This window comes from Protopterus annectens, chromosome 2.part1, assembly GCF_019279795.1.
Source record: "Protopterus annectens isolate FY-2018-M chromosome 2.part1, PAN1.0, whole genome shotgun sequence".
NCBI classification, from domain to species: Eukaryota; Metazoa; Chordata; order Ceratodontiformes; family Protopteridae; genus Protopterus; species Protopterus annectens.
Genome location: NC_056729.1, coordinates 1,219,990,799 through 1,220,005,311, shown reverse-complemented (window position 1 = coordinate 1,220,005,311; position 14,513 = coordinate 1,219,990,799). Strand labels below are relative to the sequence as shown.

General features: G+C 38.8%; 1 protein-coding gene across 4 annotated transcripts in view; it reads right to left on the bottom strand.

The window, feature by feature from the left end:
• Positions 1-5,128: 5,128 nt before the first annotated feature.
• The window catches only part of KLHL29 (kelch like family member 29), a 2,735,259-nt gene continuing 2,725,874 nt past the window's right edge, over positions 5,129-14,513 (bottom strand). For all 4 annotated transcript variants that reach the window (XM_044062747.1, XM_044062745.1, XM_044062748.1 and 1 more), the window contains one exon: positions 5,129-7,317. In XM_044062747.1, the coding sequence (XP_043918682.1) occupies positions 7,134-7,317 (184 nt within the window). In that variant the 3' untranslated portion in view covers positions 5,129-7,133. The remainder of the gene's footprint in view (positions 7,318-14,513) is intronic.

Here is a 14,513-nt window from a genome sequence, read left to right as displayed (position 1 = left end):
CCATCAAAGGGGGATGTTAATGAAGGACTTCTTGAAACTTTCAGAAAAGCTTCAGAGACACATCCAAGCTTGCTGATGAATAGCAATATTGGAACATATTGATCTTGCAGTGCCATCTGCCTCATTGGAAAGCAGGTGCTTGTAAGCATTAGATATTTATTATATGGTAGATAGCTGGGATTCCACCATCTTCTTGATGTCTGCAGGCAAATTAAATAAGAGGGATTTGGAAAGTTCTTTAGTCAAATTTCTCTGGAAACAAGTCATGCGTATCAAATGGTTTGATGTGTGGAGTGCAAATATCACTGAAACATAAGACCACTTTCCAAAATGGCCAACAGTTTGGATTCCCTGTTAAGGGGATGGACAGAGGTGCTCTCCTTGGAAAGCTCCTTCTTTGTGGTTGCAGCCACCACCACCATAGCATCAACTGGGGAATGTTTGCTCCAGTGTGACCTGCTCCATGGAGACACTAGTATCTTATTTGATTTCCTAGGACTTGACTACACCACTTCAGGCTCCTTCCAAACCTGATCTCTGACCAAGTCTATGAGCTCTCCAGTGGGTGGGACCACCCAAGCAGTTGATGAGCCAGCCTCAAAAGTCTCAAGGAATATCGACTCCTCTGGGGTTGGGGCTTTGAATGACCAGCCTCCACACTTTGCTTCAGCAATTCCAGGATCTCTCTGAAGGAGATGTCTTCTTGTGGTGACATAGGGACCCTTCCCCTTCCTCAAAGTTAGTATCTTCTGTGAGTGACTCCTGGGAGGAGTTAACATGCCTCATCTTGGATGTACTTCTTCTGTGACTTTCCTCTGGGTCTGGCGTGGTCTCAGAATCTGAATGGGAACTTGACAGTGAGGGTCCTCAAGGTTAAATGAGGTTGGCTATTCCTGATGGATAGGATGTTCAGTCAAAGCATCAGAATCCAAGGGGAATCAGAATGGAGTCAGGGTGGTGTGAAGACTCTCCTCTCTAGATCTTGAGAGGGCTCTTTCAAACACTTTGAATGCAGAAGTTGAAACTGGAATCAAGGATGGCCTCCCAGGACCTGAAGACCTTAAGAAGGGAACATCCCCTGCTCTGACTTTAGTCGACTCCAATGCTGACATTGGAACTGAACTAAGGATGGGTTACTGAGGGGAAGAGACAACTTCAAAAACCTCAGTGTTGAACTTAACCCACGAGCTTTGGCTCCGACCCATCGGCTCCAAGATTCTCATCAATTCAATGTAGCCAGAATTGAAAGGGTAAGGGAAGGAGTCTCCAACAAAATTCTCTCACAGGTGTTGCTTGGCACCATGGAACCCTGGACTGAGGGTCAGACCAGGAAAAAAATACCAAAATGGGAACTGACTGAGACATTCCTGGTGATCCCCGAGGAGGGGGGTGCTGGGAGGACCCCATCTAGATATGAGTTTGAAGAGATTTCATCCTATTGATTTCAGCTTCAGAAAGACTTTTCATCAACTGAAAGGACCTGAAGGAGTTAGCCACCAAAGGTAGTCTTAAATATCGATGTCTATCCTGAGAGATGGACAAATATTGTCTAGGACTTCCTGGCTCAGGGGAGAAGTGGCAAAGAGGAGACAGAGTTCAGATCCACTGTTGTTGCTGCTGGCATGGTGCTGGATTCATCAACTTGGGATTTTTGGGTGCCGAAGCTGATGGGGGAATTGGATCAGGAGACCTCTACCTGGGTCTGTCCTTTTTTTTGTCTTTTTCCTTTTCTTTCCCTTTCTCTTTCTCCTTCTCCATACACTTTTTTTTCTCTCTCTCCCTCCCTCTAGCCTTATTCTTTTAGGTATTTGGTTTATCTGATTTCTTGGAAAAAGGAGAAGCTGAAGAAGAAGCAAGAGGGGTCCATTCTGCAGTCCACTAAAGCCCTCGCACTGAAAAAGGCACAGAACTTGCCCTTAACATTGCAATGACCATCCCTCAATCAATAAACGCACAAGTCACATGGATCTTGTGACATGGATCTTGTGCCCGGAGTCATTGCATTGCTAGGCTTATGTTTCCCTGCATTCTAAAGTTTTGGTGTGAGAAATCCATTTGCAGTAGTGAATTACATGCCAACTGTAGCAACTATCTTTTGATGATGTGAAGTGTGTGTGTGTGTGTGTGTGTGTGTGTGTGTGTGTGTGTGTGTGTGTGTGTGTGTGTGTATACGCATGTGTCTGAGCTTGTCTTGTGTACTGGTAGTGTTACAAAAAGGGTTTGTCTACGGTAATGTGCAGGATTATGGGGATACCGCATTAGTAAGGTGGTGTGGGGGTGGGCTAATGAGTGCTAACTCTGCACTTAAACTTGGCACTTGACCTCAGAAAATCCCTGTCTACAGCACTACCACTATTCAGGCAAACCATGTCTTGTAGCATTGTTGTGGTTTAGCTTTTTTTTTATTGTATTGCTAAGGTAAACTGATCATAATATTGAGTGTTTTTTGTAATTTGTTTCAGGTGATCTTTGGTTGTTTTCTGGTTAATAATTTGAGTTTTGTATTTTGATGTGTTAGTATTATGAACTGTGAATATTCTGAATGGCAATACTGTCACATGTCAGTATTTTGATATATAATGTATAAAAAAAAAAAAAAAAATATATATATATATATATATATATATATATATTGAGAGAGAGAGAGAGAGTGTTAATATAATTGACTGAACAAAATATCAATGTTTCTTATGTCAACATGTTAACATTGACAACAAACACATTAACATGCTATTGTGCATGCTCGAATGTTAAAGTTGAAAATACGTTTTTGCTTACAGGGCTGCACCCCCAACACCCCTTACTAATTTATTCCAACTACAGGATCGGAAGGTTTCTAAAAAAATGCATATTTCCCACACTAGGGATTGTCAGTCTTGCCAACCATCTATTCTTTTCACCAAGTTTTGTTGACAAAACAAGAGGTCAACATTATATGTTATAGATAGCCAGATATGTATATATACATGGATGGGTCATATTTACTTGTGTTTCACATGCTTTTTTCATAATACTTCATGTTCTCTATCTGCATAATTCTGTATAGAGTCGTACGGACAATGCGTGCTAGAATGCAGTCAGATAATGACAGCAGAGGAAGCTGGAGGGCCAGAACATGGTCTAACATTACAAATAGCAGCTACTTTAACTTCTGCACTTACAGGGTCACTATTGCTCCCTTTTTCCCTTTTATGAAACATGGGGCTTTAAAAATCACTGGTTGCTGTGTATAGCCTTCTAAGAATATTTAAATATGTGGCCAGTATAAGTAACCCCATGTAAACTATAGGAGATGATCATATGCACATTATAGAAATTCAGCAGAATACTACTGATAAATTCCAAACAGAGGTAATGACTTAATGATCTGTGATGATGCCCTGACTTAGGTAAGGGGTCTACTTCTGCCATGGCACTAAAACAACATTAAACATTTGGAGAATTAAAACCAAGAAATAATGTGAACAGAAAACAGTCTGCCTGGCACTGTAATATAAATGTAGTTATACTGAGATGCCAAGACCTTTAAAGGGACTGCTTGAGCAATGAGAAATTATGCCTTAGCTGTTTCATATGTAACACATCAACGAAAGGCCACTCACAGGTTTGGAAAGCTGTAATACAGTAAGCTCATTCAAAAATATTTTCACTACCAGAGTGGTTACTACCTCAAACAGATATTTACCAGTATGTGACAAAGTCAAGGTGAGTGCATTAAAAAAAAAAATTGGTATATATATATATATATATATATATATATATATATATATATATATATATATATATAAATATATAACATCTGCAAAATTGAAAAACTTTCTTTGGCAGCAGTCTAGTTTCGCACATCTCATTGTTTTATACAGCAGCTGCATTATCTGCACCATGGCACTACGAATCTTATACAGCATTCTGAGTGATAGATTTACATAAACAGCATTCCTTGAACAGCTACTTCTTTAAAGTGTATCTGATGGCCTGAAATCTTCTATTCCATTTCAGGTGGCAGAAAGGAAGGGGAGTAGTTGCTATTTTTCTGCTATAGCTATTATAAGCAGACTTGTATCTCCCTATAAATGGCCAGTTGTCTTTGTGGTTGTGGCGGTATGACTGCATACCTCTGTTATCAACATGTAGTCATATGCCTGTTACAGACCTTTGAGCTAGGCAGCACTGCTTTTGCCATGTAGATCTGTTAGCCAGTATTACGACAAAACAAGATCAAGTAGCTCTTCACCGGTTCTTTCAACCTTTGGATGTATTACTTGTCAATTTCTGCCACAGTAAATTGAATTACCAAACAGCACCACAACTTGTGTTATTCATCTCTGATATGCATACACTGCAATACAAGGAGACTTTTTAAAGGAAAAAGGAAAGGGTGCAATATGAGCTCATTCATTACAAATTACCATGCATGTTCCCATGTGCAACATTATTTAATGCTCTGGAGCAGTAGTGCTGATGCAAGCACTTCCCTTTTTCTGCACTACAAAGTAAAGTTCCTGCTGAACTCTGTAATTCTTTACGTCTTCCACTGGATGTTCTTTCTTTTGTTTTCATCCCCCCTCTTCCACTGACTTCAAATGAATTAGGACCCCTGTGGTGTCTATTTTGCCCATTTGCTACTCCTTATACAGGTAAAAACAGGGGCTGCAGCACACAAGTGCAGTCTCACCCTAGGATAAAGTCCTTGGCACCACTGTGAACTGACATAAACTGGAGATGCATATGTAGGTATCTATGTGCATTTCCTGCTGTAGACATTTTAAGAGGGTTCTCTTGAGTATGTTGCATTGTTGTCTTCTTGCAATAAACATCTTTACTTGGTTTCTAGAATGGAACTGTATAAACAGTAAAAAAAATAAATGAATAAATAAAAACCTCTTCCCAGACAAAAAAGTAGATGCTGGTTGCTAGTCACTTGATTCCTTTCATTTCTTTCCTGGGTGGTCCTTCAGCACTGAGGCTGCCAGCTGCACAAACGGAAGCTCTTCATGTTGGCCATTGGGGACTCAGATGTTAGACTTGTCTCATAGCATGGTAAAGGGCAACAGTATTTAGACAAGAAACTTATCTTCAACTCAGGACTGGACTTCAATAGGAGTAAAATGAAAGACAGAACAATCTATTTGTATTTTTATCAATATAGTATATTTAAGGAAGTATGTACACAACACAAACCTAGATCTCTAAAAATATATCCCTACAAATTCTATTCTGCTTTTGAACAGTCTGCTCTTCAGATACATACATTTTGTTTAATACATGTCTATCTTAAATTAATACACTCCACTGAACTGGAATAGTAAGCAAAGGAATCAGAAAACACATTTAACATCTCTAAAAACCTTTTTTTCATTTTTTGTATTATCCATATTTTCATAGGTTCAACCACATAATCGCTTTTTTGTTTGTGAATATGAGGCAGTCTCACTATTGTTATTGATAATGTTTTGTTGTAAAAACTGATTATTTTGTTAAAGTGGTATTTGTGTACCATGGTATGCAGATAAAAAGCACTTAATGTTTTAGCTGATAAAAATGCATTTAACCCCTTCTCCTTATCCCCAAAAGCTAAATGCCATGACTTAGGGAAGAGTACAGATTTAGGTATCTAAGAATGAGCTCAGATTCAAACATTACACAGTACTGAACGTATACCAAAATTAAAATGGTAGAGAAGTAGCAGGTTGTTATGGGTACTGTGTCAGTCTGCCATTTGTCCAAGACTAGTCATCTTTTCATATGTCTTTTATATATAAGAACTATTCCCCCTCCAGTGACATGGAGAGATAAAGGCCTAACTACAACCCAGGCAACCTGAGATTTATTAGCAGCTCATCTTCTTGATAGAGCAAGCCAGGGAGGTTGGGTGTGCCCATGCTTAGAGGATAGGAGAAGAGAGATCTGGGGCCAGCCAATGCCACAATCTGTTGGAGGATGGGGAGCACTCAAGATATGTCCCTTGGTGGCAGGTATTCATCTACTAAGCTGTGTCAGTGGTAGCTCTCGTGAGTAAACCACAGTGTGAACTCACATCAAGAGGAACATTATGGTTACTATGGTGATGTGGATCATATGTCCTCTGCCTAGGGGGTGTGAAATGCCTAAATAATTATATTCCATCATCGCTGGATGCCAGTGAGGACACAGACCAGCACTGCAGCTGCCTGTAAAATGGTCTTTCCTAGCCAAGTCTCATCCTCAATACCCAGGCTGGGGAATGAATATGAATGGTTGATAAACAGAGGTTTAATTGTCAGCAGGTACAGCCAAAGAAGCACAAAGAAAAAAATAAGTCTAAGGAATATTAACACCCCCTGATCAAGGAGCTAAGTACAGGACATCTGAGGCAGACTGACTTCCAGAATACACAAAGGCAGCATTTTTAACAACTGTACAGAAAGTACAAAATATAGGATGCCCAGCATGTACTGGCATAATAAATCATATCAGATCAGATTCTTGAGCTGACAGAAAGAACCGACTACTGCATCCCAGTGAAAATTGCATTTACTCAGGAGCCAAAAGGTTCTTATTCTTTTTGTCTTGTGGAGTTTGAATACCAGGCCAGCACACTGGTGGCCACACAGCTAACTGTCTTTGATATAATGAAGATCATTCATTTGATCCTTTGGAAGACTGACATTCATAGCTGGATACTTACTAAACAGTCTTTTTTTTTAATACTAGCTTTCATTATTAGAAAATATATATATACATTTCTCTTAACAGAATCTTGGATCAAAGTAAGGCAACTCTGATAACAATCAGAATATGTCCATCACCACTTAATATTATTTCGTACTAGAAATATCTGAAATAACTTTATCTGTATTAACCTTTGATTTTAGAAGCAAAGTTAGAAAAAAAGTTCAAAATGCCTTTTACACCTGATTAGACTAATTGGTTAACAGGTGCCACTACATCTAGTGACACATTTGTGTTCTAAATAAGTTACATTATATTACACAGCTGAGGGACACTAGTCCCTATTTCACCAAAAGGTGAGTATGACTTGTTTTCTACATTCAATGTAGACAGTATACAAAATGCTTCAGAGCAGTGTTTTCTTTTAAAACACTCCTCTAACACACATCATCAGTTCAGTTCCAATGAGCAGTCCAGTGATGTCAGCCACTCTGAATGTACTTTTTGATGACTACACAACCATGCCGGAACACAGGACAAGGCATGCTGGATACAGTTGTCCAGGTGTTTGTTACAGAATCAAAGGACTCCATACTTCCCAGTGCAGGGCCTTCACTGCTTACGATGCCTCCTGTTGCATAAATCTTCCCATCAAGAACAACAGCACTGGAAAAAAAAATTGGAAAGTGGAAGAAAATTGATGTATAAGAGACAGAACAACATTTTTACATATGAAGCAAGTAAGCAGTAAAATATTCTAATTTGCTGTGCACTGATCTGAATGTATTACATCGTAGCTGTTCAGTGCACAGTGAACAAATACAGCAATCTATCGTTAACATATCACAGGAATATGTCAGCTCATTGCCAAAAAAGCCTGGTGGAAAAAATAGTTTGCTTAGAGAACAACCTGTATACAGATAGCAGCAGTTCTTGACATCCAGGTTTAGAAATTGTCTCAAACCATTTAAGGACAAGTCATGGTGGTAAGGACTATGTCTATCATTGTCTCTTGTCCTTTGTTCTAAGGAAGAGTAGAAAGGTTTACATCTGTAAATGAACCATAACAAAGCCTAGTGGTAAGGCCATCAACAGAACATGCTTTCTTATGGGTGTAGAAAGTGTGTTTGGTGAATGAATGGAGATTCTCACTGTGCTGCATGTCCTGTTCTCAGCCCCTTTAAAAGTCTGACTTCTCATAAGAATGATACTCCTTGGGATAAAGTGTTTTATATCCATATTTCACTGTACAGTAACTCTGTAGCCCACCTGTTGCTGTGGAAGCGAGGCAATGTCCCTAACCCACAGGAGATAATAAGACGGATAATAGAGAAATGGAGATCGTTGAGAAAATGCTGCAAAAATGAGCAAGAAAGCACATATAACTTTGCTTAGAAAGCTACAGTTTCTGTAGGAACTTACCATAATGACAGATCTCTGAAAGACAGAAAGTGAAAAAAATGAGTAACTAAGTGCTGATTGTACTTTTTATTCCATTTCATTCTATGGTTCTGTGGCCCTTTGCATGTCTGAACTTTCAAATCACTACCCAAACTTCACTGTGCAAGGCATTTGTTGGACTCATGGATTATTCCAACTAATATCTGTCTGAAACCAGGTACCAAACAAGTTAACACAGACCTACACCAACTCATTTATTCTGAGTGAACTTGCTACAAGGGGGTAGCTTTTACTCACCAATGGACTACAGCAATGTGGATACAAAAAGGACACACAAATTGTGGTAGAATCAATTACTAGTCAATACTACAAGCTAATTATATAAATGTTGTAGAATAGCTGGATTCAGCACACAGGATGGCTGGTGGAGGGGTCAGTATATGGCAATACTGTTCAGTCTTTCTTTGAAGATCTGTTTTTAATGTGAGTTCCTCAAACAGTCGTACTATCTTGTTGTAAAGAGACTTGCCAGTAGGTACAGTTACAATCTACGTGTTCTGGGTATAATTCATATTAGCTTGTACAGTACAACCCTAGCAGACTCTGTTTGCAAACTTACTAATATGTAATGTTTAACTTAATTCTGAAATATAGTCTTTCAGACTTCTGCTTCACAAATATCCCTTATGCAAATAAGCTTTTAAGGAAAGCCTAAGACTGGAAGTTGTGTTAGCACTTGGACATTGAGCCCTTTAAGTACCCTCTAAGGGTTTGCCATATATATATATATATATATATATATATATATATATATATATATATATATATATATATATGTGTGTGTGTGTGTGTGTGTGTCTGCATAGATTTAAAAAAAAAAAAAAAAAAAAAAAAAAAAATATATATATATATATATATATATATATATATATATATATATGGGTCTTCTTCCACATTTCGAAGTTTAAAAACTTCAAATTTCTTACGGTTGAGGCCATAAGATCGAAGTTTTGAAACTTTGAACTGTTTAAATGGAAATCACTGTACAGCAAGGAAAGTATATTTACCAGTTTCCTTGCTGTAGTACGATCTTGGAGTGGGTATATTTAATTAAGAGGGGGTGTGGGGCTGCAGGGGGCTTGCCCCCAGCAAAAACATAAAAAAAAAAAAAAAAAAAAAAGGATTTTTTTGTTTTTATTTTTTTTTTTTTATTTACATTTTGAAGTTTCAAAACTTTGATCTTATGGTCTCGGCCATAAGAAATTCAAAGTTTTGAAACTTCAAAATTTAGAAGTAGACCTATATGTATCTGTGTGGTGTGTGTGTGTGTGTGTGTGTGTGTGTGTGTGTGTGTGTGTGTGTGTGTGTGTTCATTCCTCTCAACTGTACAGATTTTCGCAGAATGTCCACATTTTGGAACTCATATTTTTGGTCCATTTTTCATAAAAATGTGGTTTCCTGGCAAATTAATGGTACATAACTAAAGACTTGAAGTTAGAAAATAATGACAGTTGAGTTTTAGACTTCGTATCCTCCACGAATTGCATGCTAATTCAAAACCTGTTATTCTGTCAACTTTCTAAGTTTCTTCATAGGTTCATAGGTAAGTACTAGGCTATCTGCCTATGGGCATTTATAAGCCTAGCCACAGTTTGATGGCTTTCACCTCCCCATTAGATTAGTAACCTGGGCCTCTGTCAACAGGGCTCCTGAAGTGATCCCAGGGTAGAACTTACAATTACCCATCCACTCATCAAGATTTCTCTTGAAGAGGGTCAGAGAGGAGCTCTGTTGAATATGGATTGGGATTCTATTCCAGAGTGAGGGGAGTTGCTGGGACGGAATCTATCCCTCCAGCATGTCCTGTTTATTGTTGTACATAGGTTCAAGTCGCTAGAACGAGTGGTTCTGAGGGATCTCGTTTTTTTGAGGTGAAGCATGTCCATTAGTTCAGGGTTTGACATGGCCCTATAGGTCAGGCACAGGTCACCTCTGAGCAGACGGTAAGCGACTGAGAAGAGCTGGAGCTTTTTTAGTTGTGCTTCATAGGGTAATTGTTTAAGGCCCTTAATCCTCTTAGTGAGGTACTTCTGTGGTCTTTCTAGTTGTTGCAGATGTCTAGTGAGGTACATCCCAAATGGGGCATTGTACTCTATTATGGGCCTAATGAGTGAGGAGTAAAGGGGCACAATCACATCCTTGGATCTGGATGAGAAACCCTTTGTGATCAGGTGTGCCACATAGAAGGATTTTCTGACCATTTTGGCTATGTGGTTATCAAAGGAGAGCATGCTATCTACTTGGATACCCAGGTCCCTAATTACTTCTTCTGTACTTAGTGGATTCCCATCTATGTGGTGGTTTGTAGGTACTTTGTTTTTCCCAAATGGGATTACTATGCATTTTGTGGCATTTAGCTTGAGGCCGTGACTTTGACACCAGGTGTTTGTCTCTGCGAGACCCTTTTGCAGGATGTCTGTGTCAGCTGGAGAGTCAATTATTGCACCCAATTTACAGTCATTTGCGAACTTGGTTAGCCACAGTCCTTCCGCCTTTGCCTGTACTTTGGAGAAATATATACCGAACAGGAGGGTTCCCAGGACTGAGCCCTGTGGGACTCTGCTTGTGACTGGTTTAGAGTCAGACATTGCACTTGCCACTCTTACCATGTGGGCTCTGTCTGAGAGCCAGTTGGCAACCCATCTCGTGACATGGGGGTTGATATTTAAGCTGGTGAGTTTGTCTATGATTCTTGAGTGTGGGATGGTGTCAAACGCCTTAGTGAGGTCCAGATATGCTGTGTGGACCACCTTCCCTTCATCTATGGCCTTGGTGACTGTTTTAAAGAAGTCGACCAAGTTCAGGAGGCAAGATCTGCCTTTAACAAAGCCGAACTGGGTAGGGTCCAGTGTCTGGAGGTTCCCAATGTCCCTGTTAATGAGCTCCATGATAATGCGTTCCATGGCTTTGCAGACCAAGCTAGTCAAGCTTATAGGGTGACAGTTCTCAGGGTCAGTTGTAGCACCACCTTTGTGGAGTGGTACGACTGTTGCTGTATGCCATTCTTTGGGTACATAGCCTGTAGAGAGGCTGAGTTTGAATAGTGATTTGAGATGGGGGGTTAGTTCATTTTGAAGCTCGTGTAAGACACAACCTGGGATAGCATCTGGTCCCATTGATGCTGTGTTTTTGGCATTTGCAAGGGCTGTCTTTACCTGTTTGTCTGAGATATCTGGAGCACCACATTCTTCTGGGATGGGTGCTAGCCCCTTTGGTGGAGGGGGCGGGGTGAAGTTTGCACTGAACTTGTCAGCCAGGATGTTGGCAATGTCGGTTGGTTCAGTGTATTTATGGCCATTATGCACTAGCTCGGAGCATATCTGAGAGTTTGCCCCTAGACTCTTGACATAGTTAAAGAAGACCTTGTGGTTATCCTTAGAGTCATTGGCTATTTTTCTTTCGAAATTGACCTTGGATGATTTAATGAGGGAGCGCAGTTTTTTACTGATGTTAATCAGAGATGCCTTTTTGTTTTGGGATTTTGTTCTACCTTGCAGGAGTTTCCTCCTTCTGTTGTAAAGTTTATTTATGGCTGGGGTCCACCAGACTGGCTTCCTCTTTTTTGAGGAGTTGGTCTTGGTTTTACTTGTGATGGCTCGGTCCATGCATTCTTGAAGGTGTTCATAGAATGCACTTGTAAAGGATTCTGCCGATGGGTCATCATTTTTCATTTGATTGGGAGCTTTGAAACTTCCCACCTTGGTCTTGAGGAGTGTGAAGTTGGCTTTAGAGAAGTTTTTTACCTTGATTTCCTTGACTGGGGGGGGGGGGGGTCGGAATGTGGATGTCCAGTGTGATTAGTTTGTGATCTGATCTTACCAATGATGAGTTTACCTCAGGTGTGGAACATAGGTTCCCCATGTTGTTGATGACCAGGTCCAGTATGTTAAGAACCAAATGGCACACAAGGTGGACTCAAGTGCACGGATCAGAAAAAACTGTAGAAATCTCACAAAAACGATCCAGCACAACGGAGAAAAAGTGCTTAAAACAATTTTATTGTGGCATACATAAATCTGCAAACCGGTTTCGGCTATATATTCAGCCTTCCTCAGTGCAAAATAAAGGTATAGAAAGCACATCCTGGTATCTCCTTATATATCAAAAATTTAAAGGTGTATGCATATACAAAAAGTGAATATATATATATATATATATATTTTTATTCTCAAGCATATCAAAAACTTCAAGATCCATGTGAAACAAATATTAAATAAAATTAAGAAATTAAAATAAGAAATGAAAATATTGATAATAACAAAATAAATCCTTAACAGAGAAATCCCAAAGAGCCATTGAGACATGCTCAAAAGCTGGCTACAAATGACTAACATATTTCATTTAACCCAGGTTTGAATACAGCTCCTAACCTGGTAATCCATGAGGATTCGATATTATTTAATCTGTCATGCCAGCCTGCTTTTATATTTCTATGCATATCAATCTTATCAATGATGGTGAATTTGAATTGTGCACTTTTGTGAATCATGGTATGTTTGTACAAAGCATTTGTGATTTTATGGGTTCTGATAGCACTAAGATGTTCACTTATATGATGTCTAAATGGTCTGGAAGTGTGGCCCACATAAAAGGATGAACACGTACACGTTGCCAAATAAATCAACCAGTCAGTACTGCAATTAGCAAAAATTTTTATCTGGTATACCTTTGGAGTATTGCAACTGGTAAATTCTTTGGTCTTCATAATATGTCGGCATGCACAAGTGCTTAAACTAAAAGGCTTAGAATGAGTTACACCAAGCAGTAATAAATACACTTGAGTACTTTTAAGATGACGCAAAAGCAAAATAAAGTAGGAAGAAGCACAAATACAGTAAAAGCAGATAAAAGAAGAACATTTTTTTTTTGAGTGAGCAAATGAGATGGGCTCAGGAGGAGTATCCAAGTGCAAATTTACAAGAGGGGCATGCAGTTTCAAAGCAACCAAGATTAACATCAAAACAAAAACAGGGTGGGTGAGGACCTACTGAAAAAACAGAGTCACAACTTCCAGCTAGATATTGCTCAATGCAACACAAATTAATTTAAATTGTGTATTATTTGAAAAAAGTGCAGATAAAGAATTAATTAACTTCACTTATATGTTCAGTTGATTGCATACAGGTCTTAGCTGGCCAAAGCTCACAGTTTAAGCAGAAAATAATTCAAACTGTACCACATATATATGGCAGAAACTGAATAACAATGAAGTGAACTACCCCCACTTATCACTGGGTATGCAGGTTTTTTAACAAGCCTTAACTGAAAAAACAGAGTCACAACTTCCAGCTAGATATTGCTCAATGCAACACAAACAAATTAATTTAAATCATGTATCATTTGAAAAAAGTGCAGATAAAGATTTACTTAACTTCACTTATACATTCAGTTGATTGCATGCAGGTCTTAGCTGGCCAAAGCTCACAGTTTAAGCAGAAAATAATTCAAACTGTACCACTTATATAAGGCAGAAACTGAATAACAATGAAGTGAACTACCCCCACTTATCACTGGCTATGCAGGTTTTTTAACAAGCCTTAACTGAAAAACAGATTGCTTTGTAAGAGCAATATTTAAAAATAGTTACTGTTTTTGGGTCTTTGTCCCACTTTTATTTATGGCTTTGTCCAGATTTCTTGCTTTGATAGTTTGAGAGGTATGAGTGTGTGTGTGTGTGTACACACACACACACACACACACACACACACACACATAACTATATATATATATATATATATATATATATATATATATATATATATATATATATATATATTTACTATTCTACTAAATGAAGTAAAATGTTTACTAAATATGATCAACAGACCCAAATATTGACATCATTGACAACAAAACATCAGCAATATAAATGTCGACACCTTACTACACATGCATCAGCAATAACCGTGATGCATGCAAAAGTAAAAGGCAAAAATAAAGGCAAAAAATCAGAGCCCCTGCACACCTCACGCCCTCTGCTAATTATATATACTAACGACGAGACCATACACTACCTGGGAAAGAGCATATTCCCCAAACCATAGAACTGTGTGATCTCACACACCTGTCAACCACCTTCTTAGCTAAAGAAAGATATTGACTAATAGCCAATTCAGTCATATCTGGTACCCCCTTTATATATATTTAGAATGTTATGCATTTCTCCAGTTATTTAGAAGGATCTCTTCTGAGACAGATAGGCTGTCCCTTCCTCTCACCAAAAACAAATTATTTTGCAGTTGAAGTGATGCTAAATAGAACACAATTTGTTTGTGAATATTTAGAGTATGCAACTGATTCTGTCCACAATTATGGATGTTACACTCTGGATTGCTGTTGGTTTGGCATTAATGTAGTGACAGAATGATCTGTCAACTAACATAGGTGTCTGGCTATTCAAG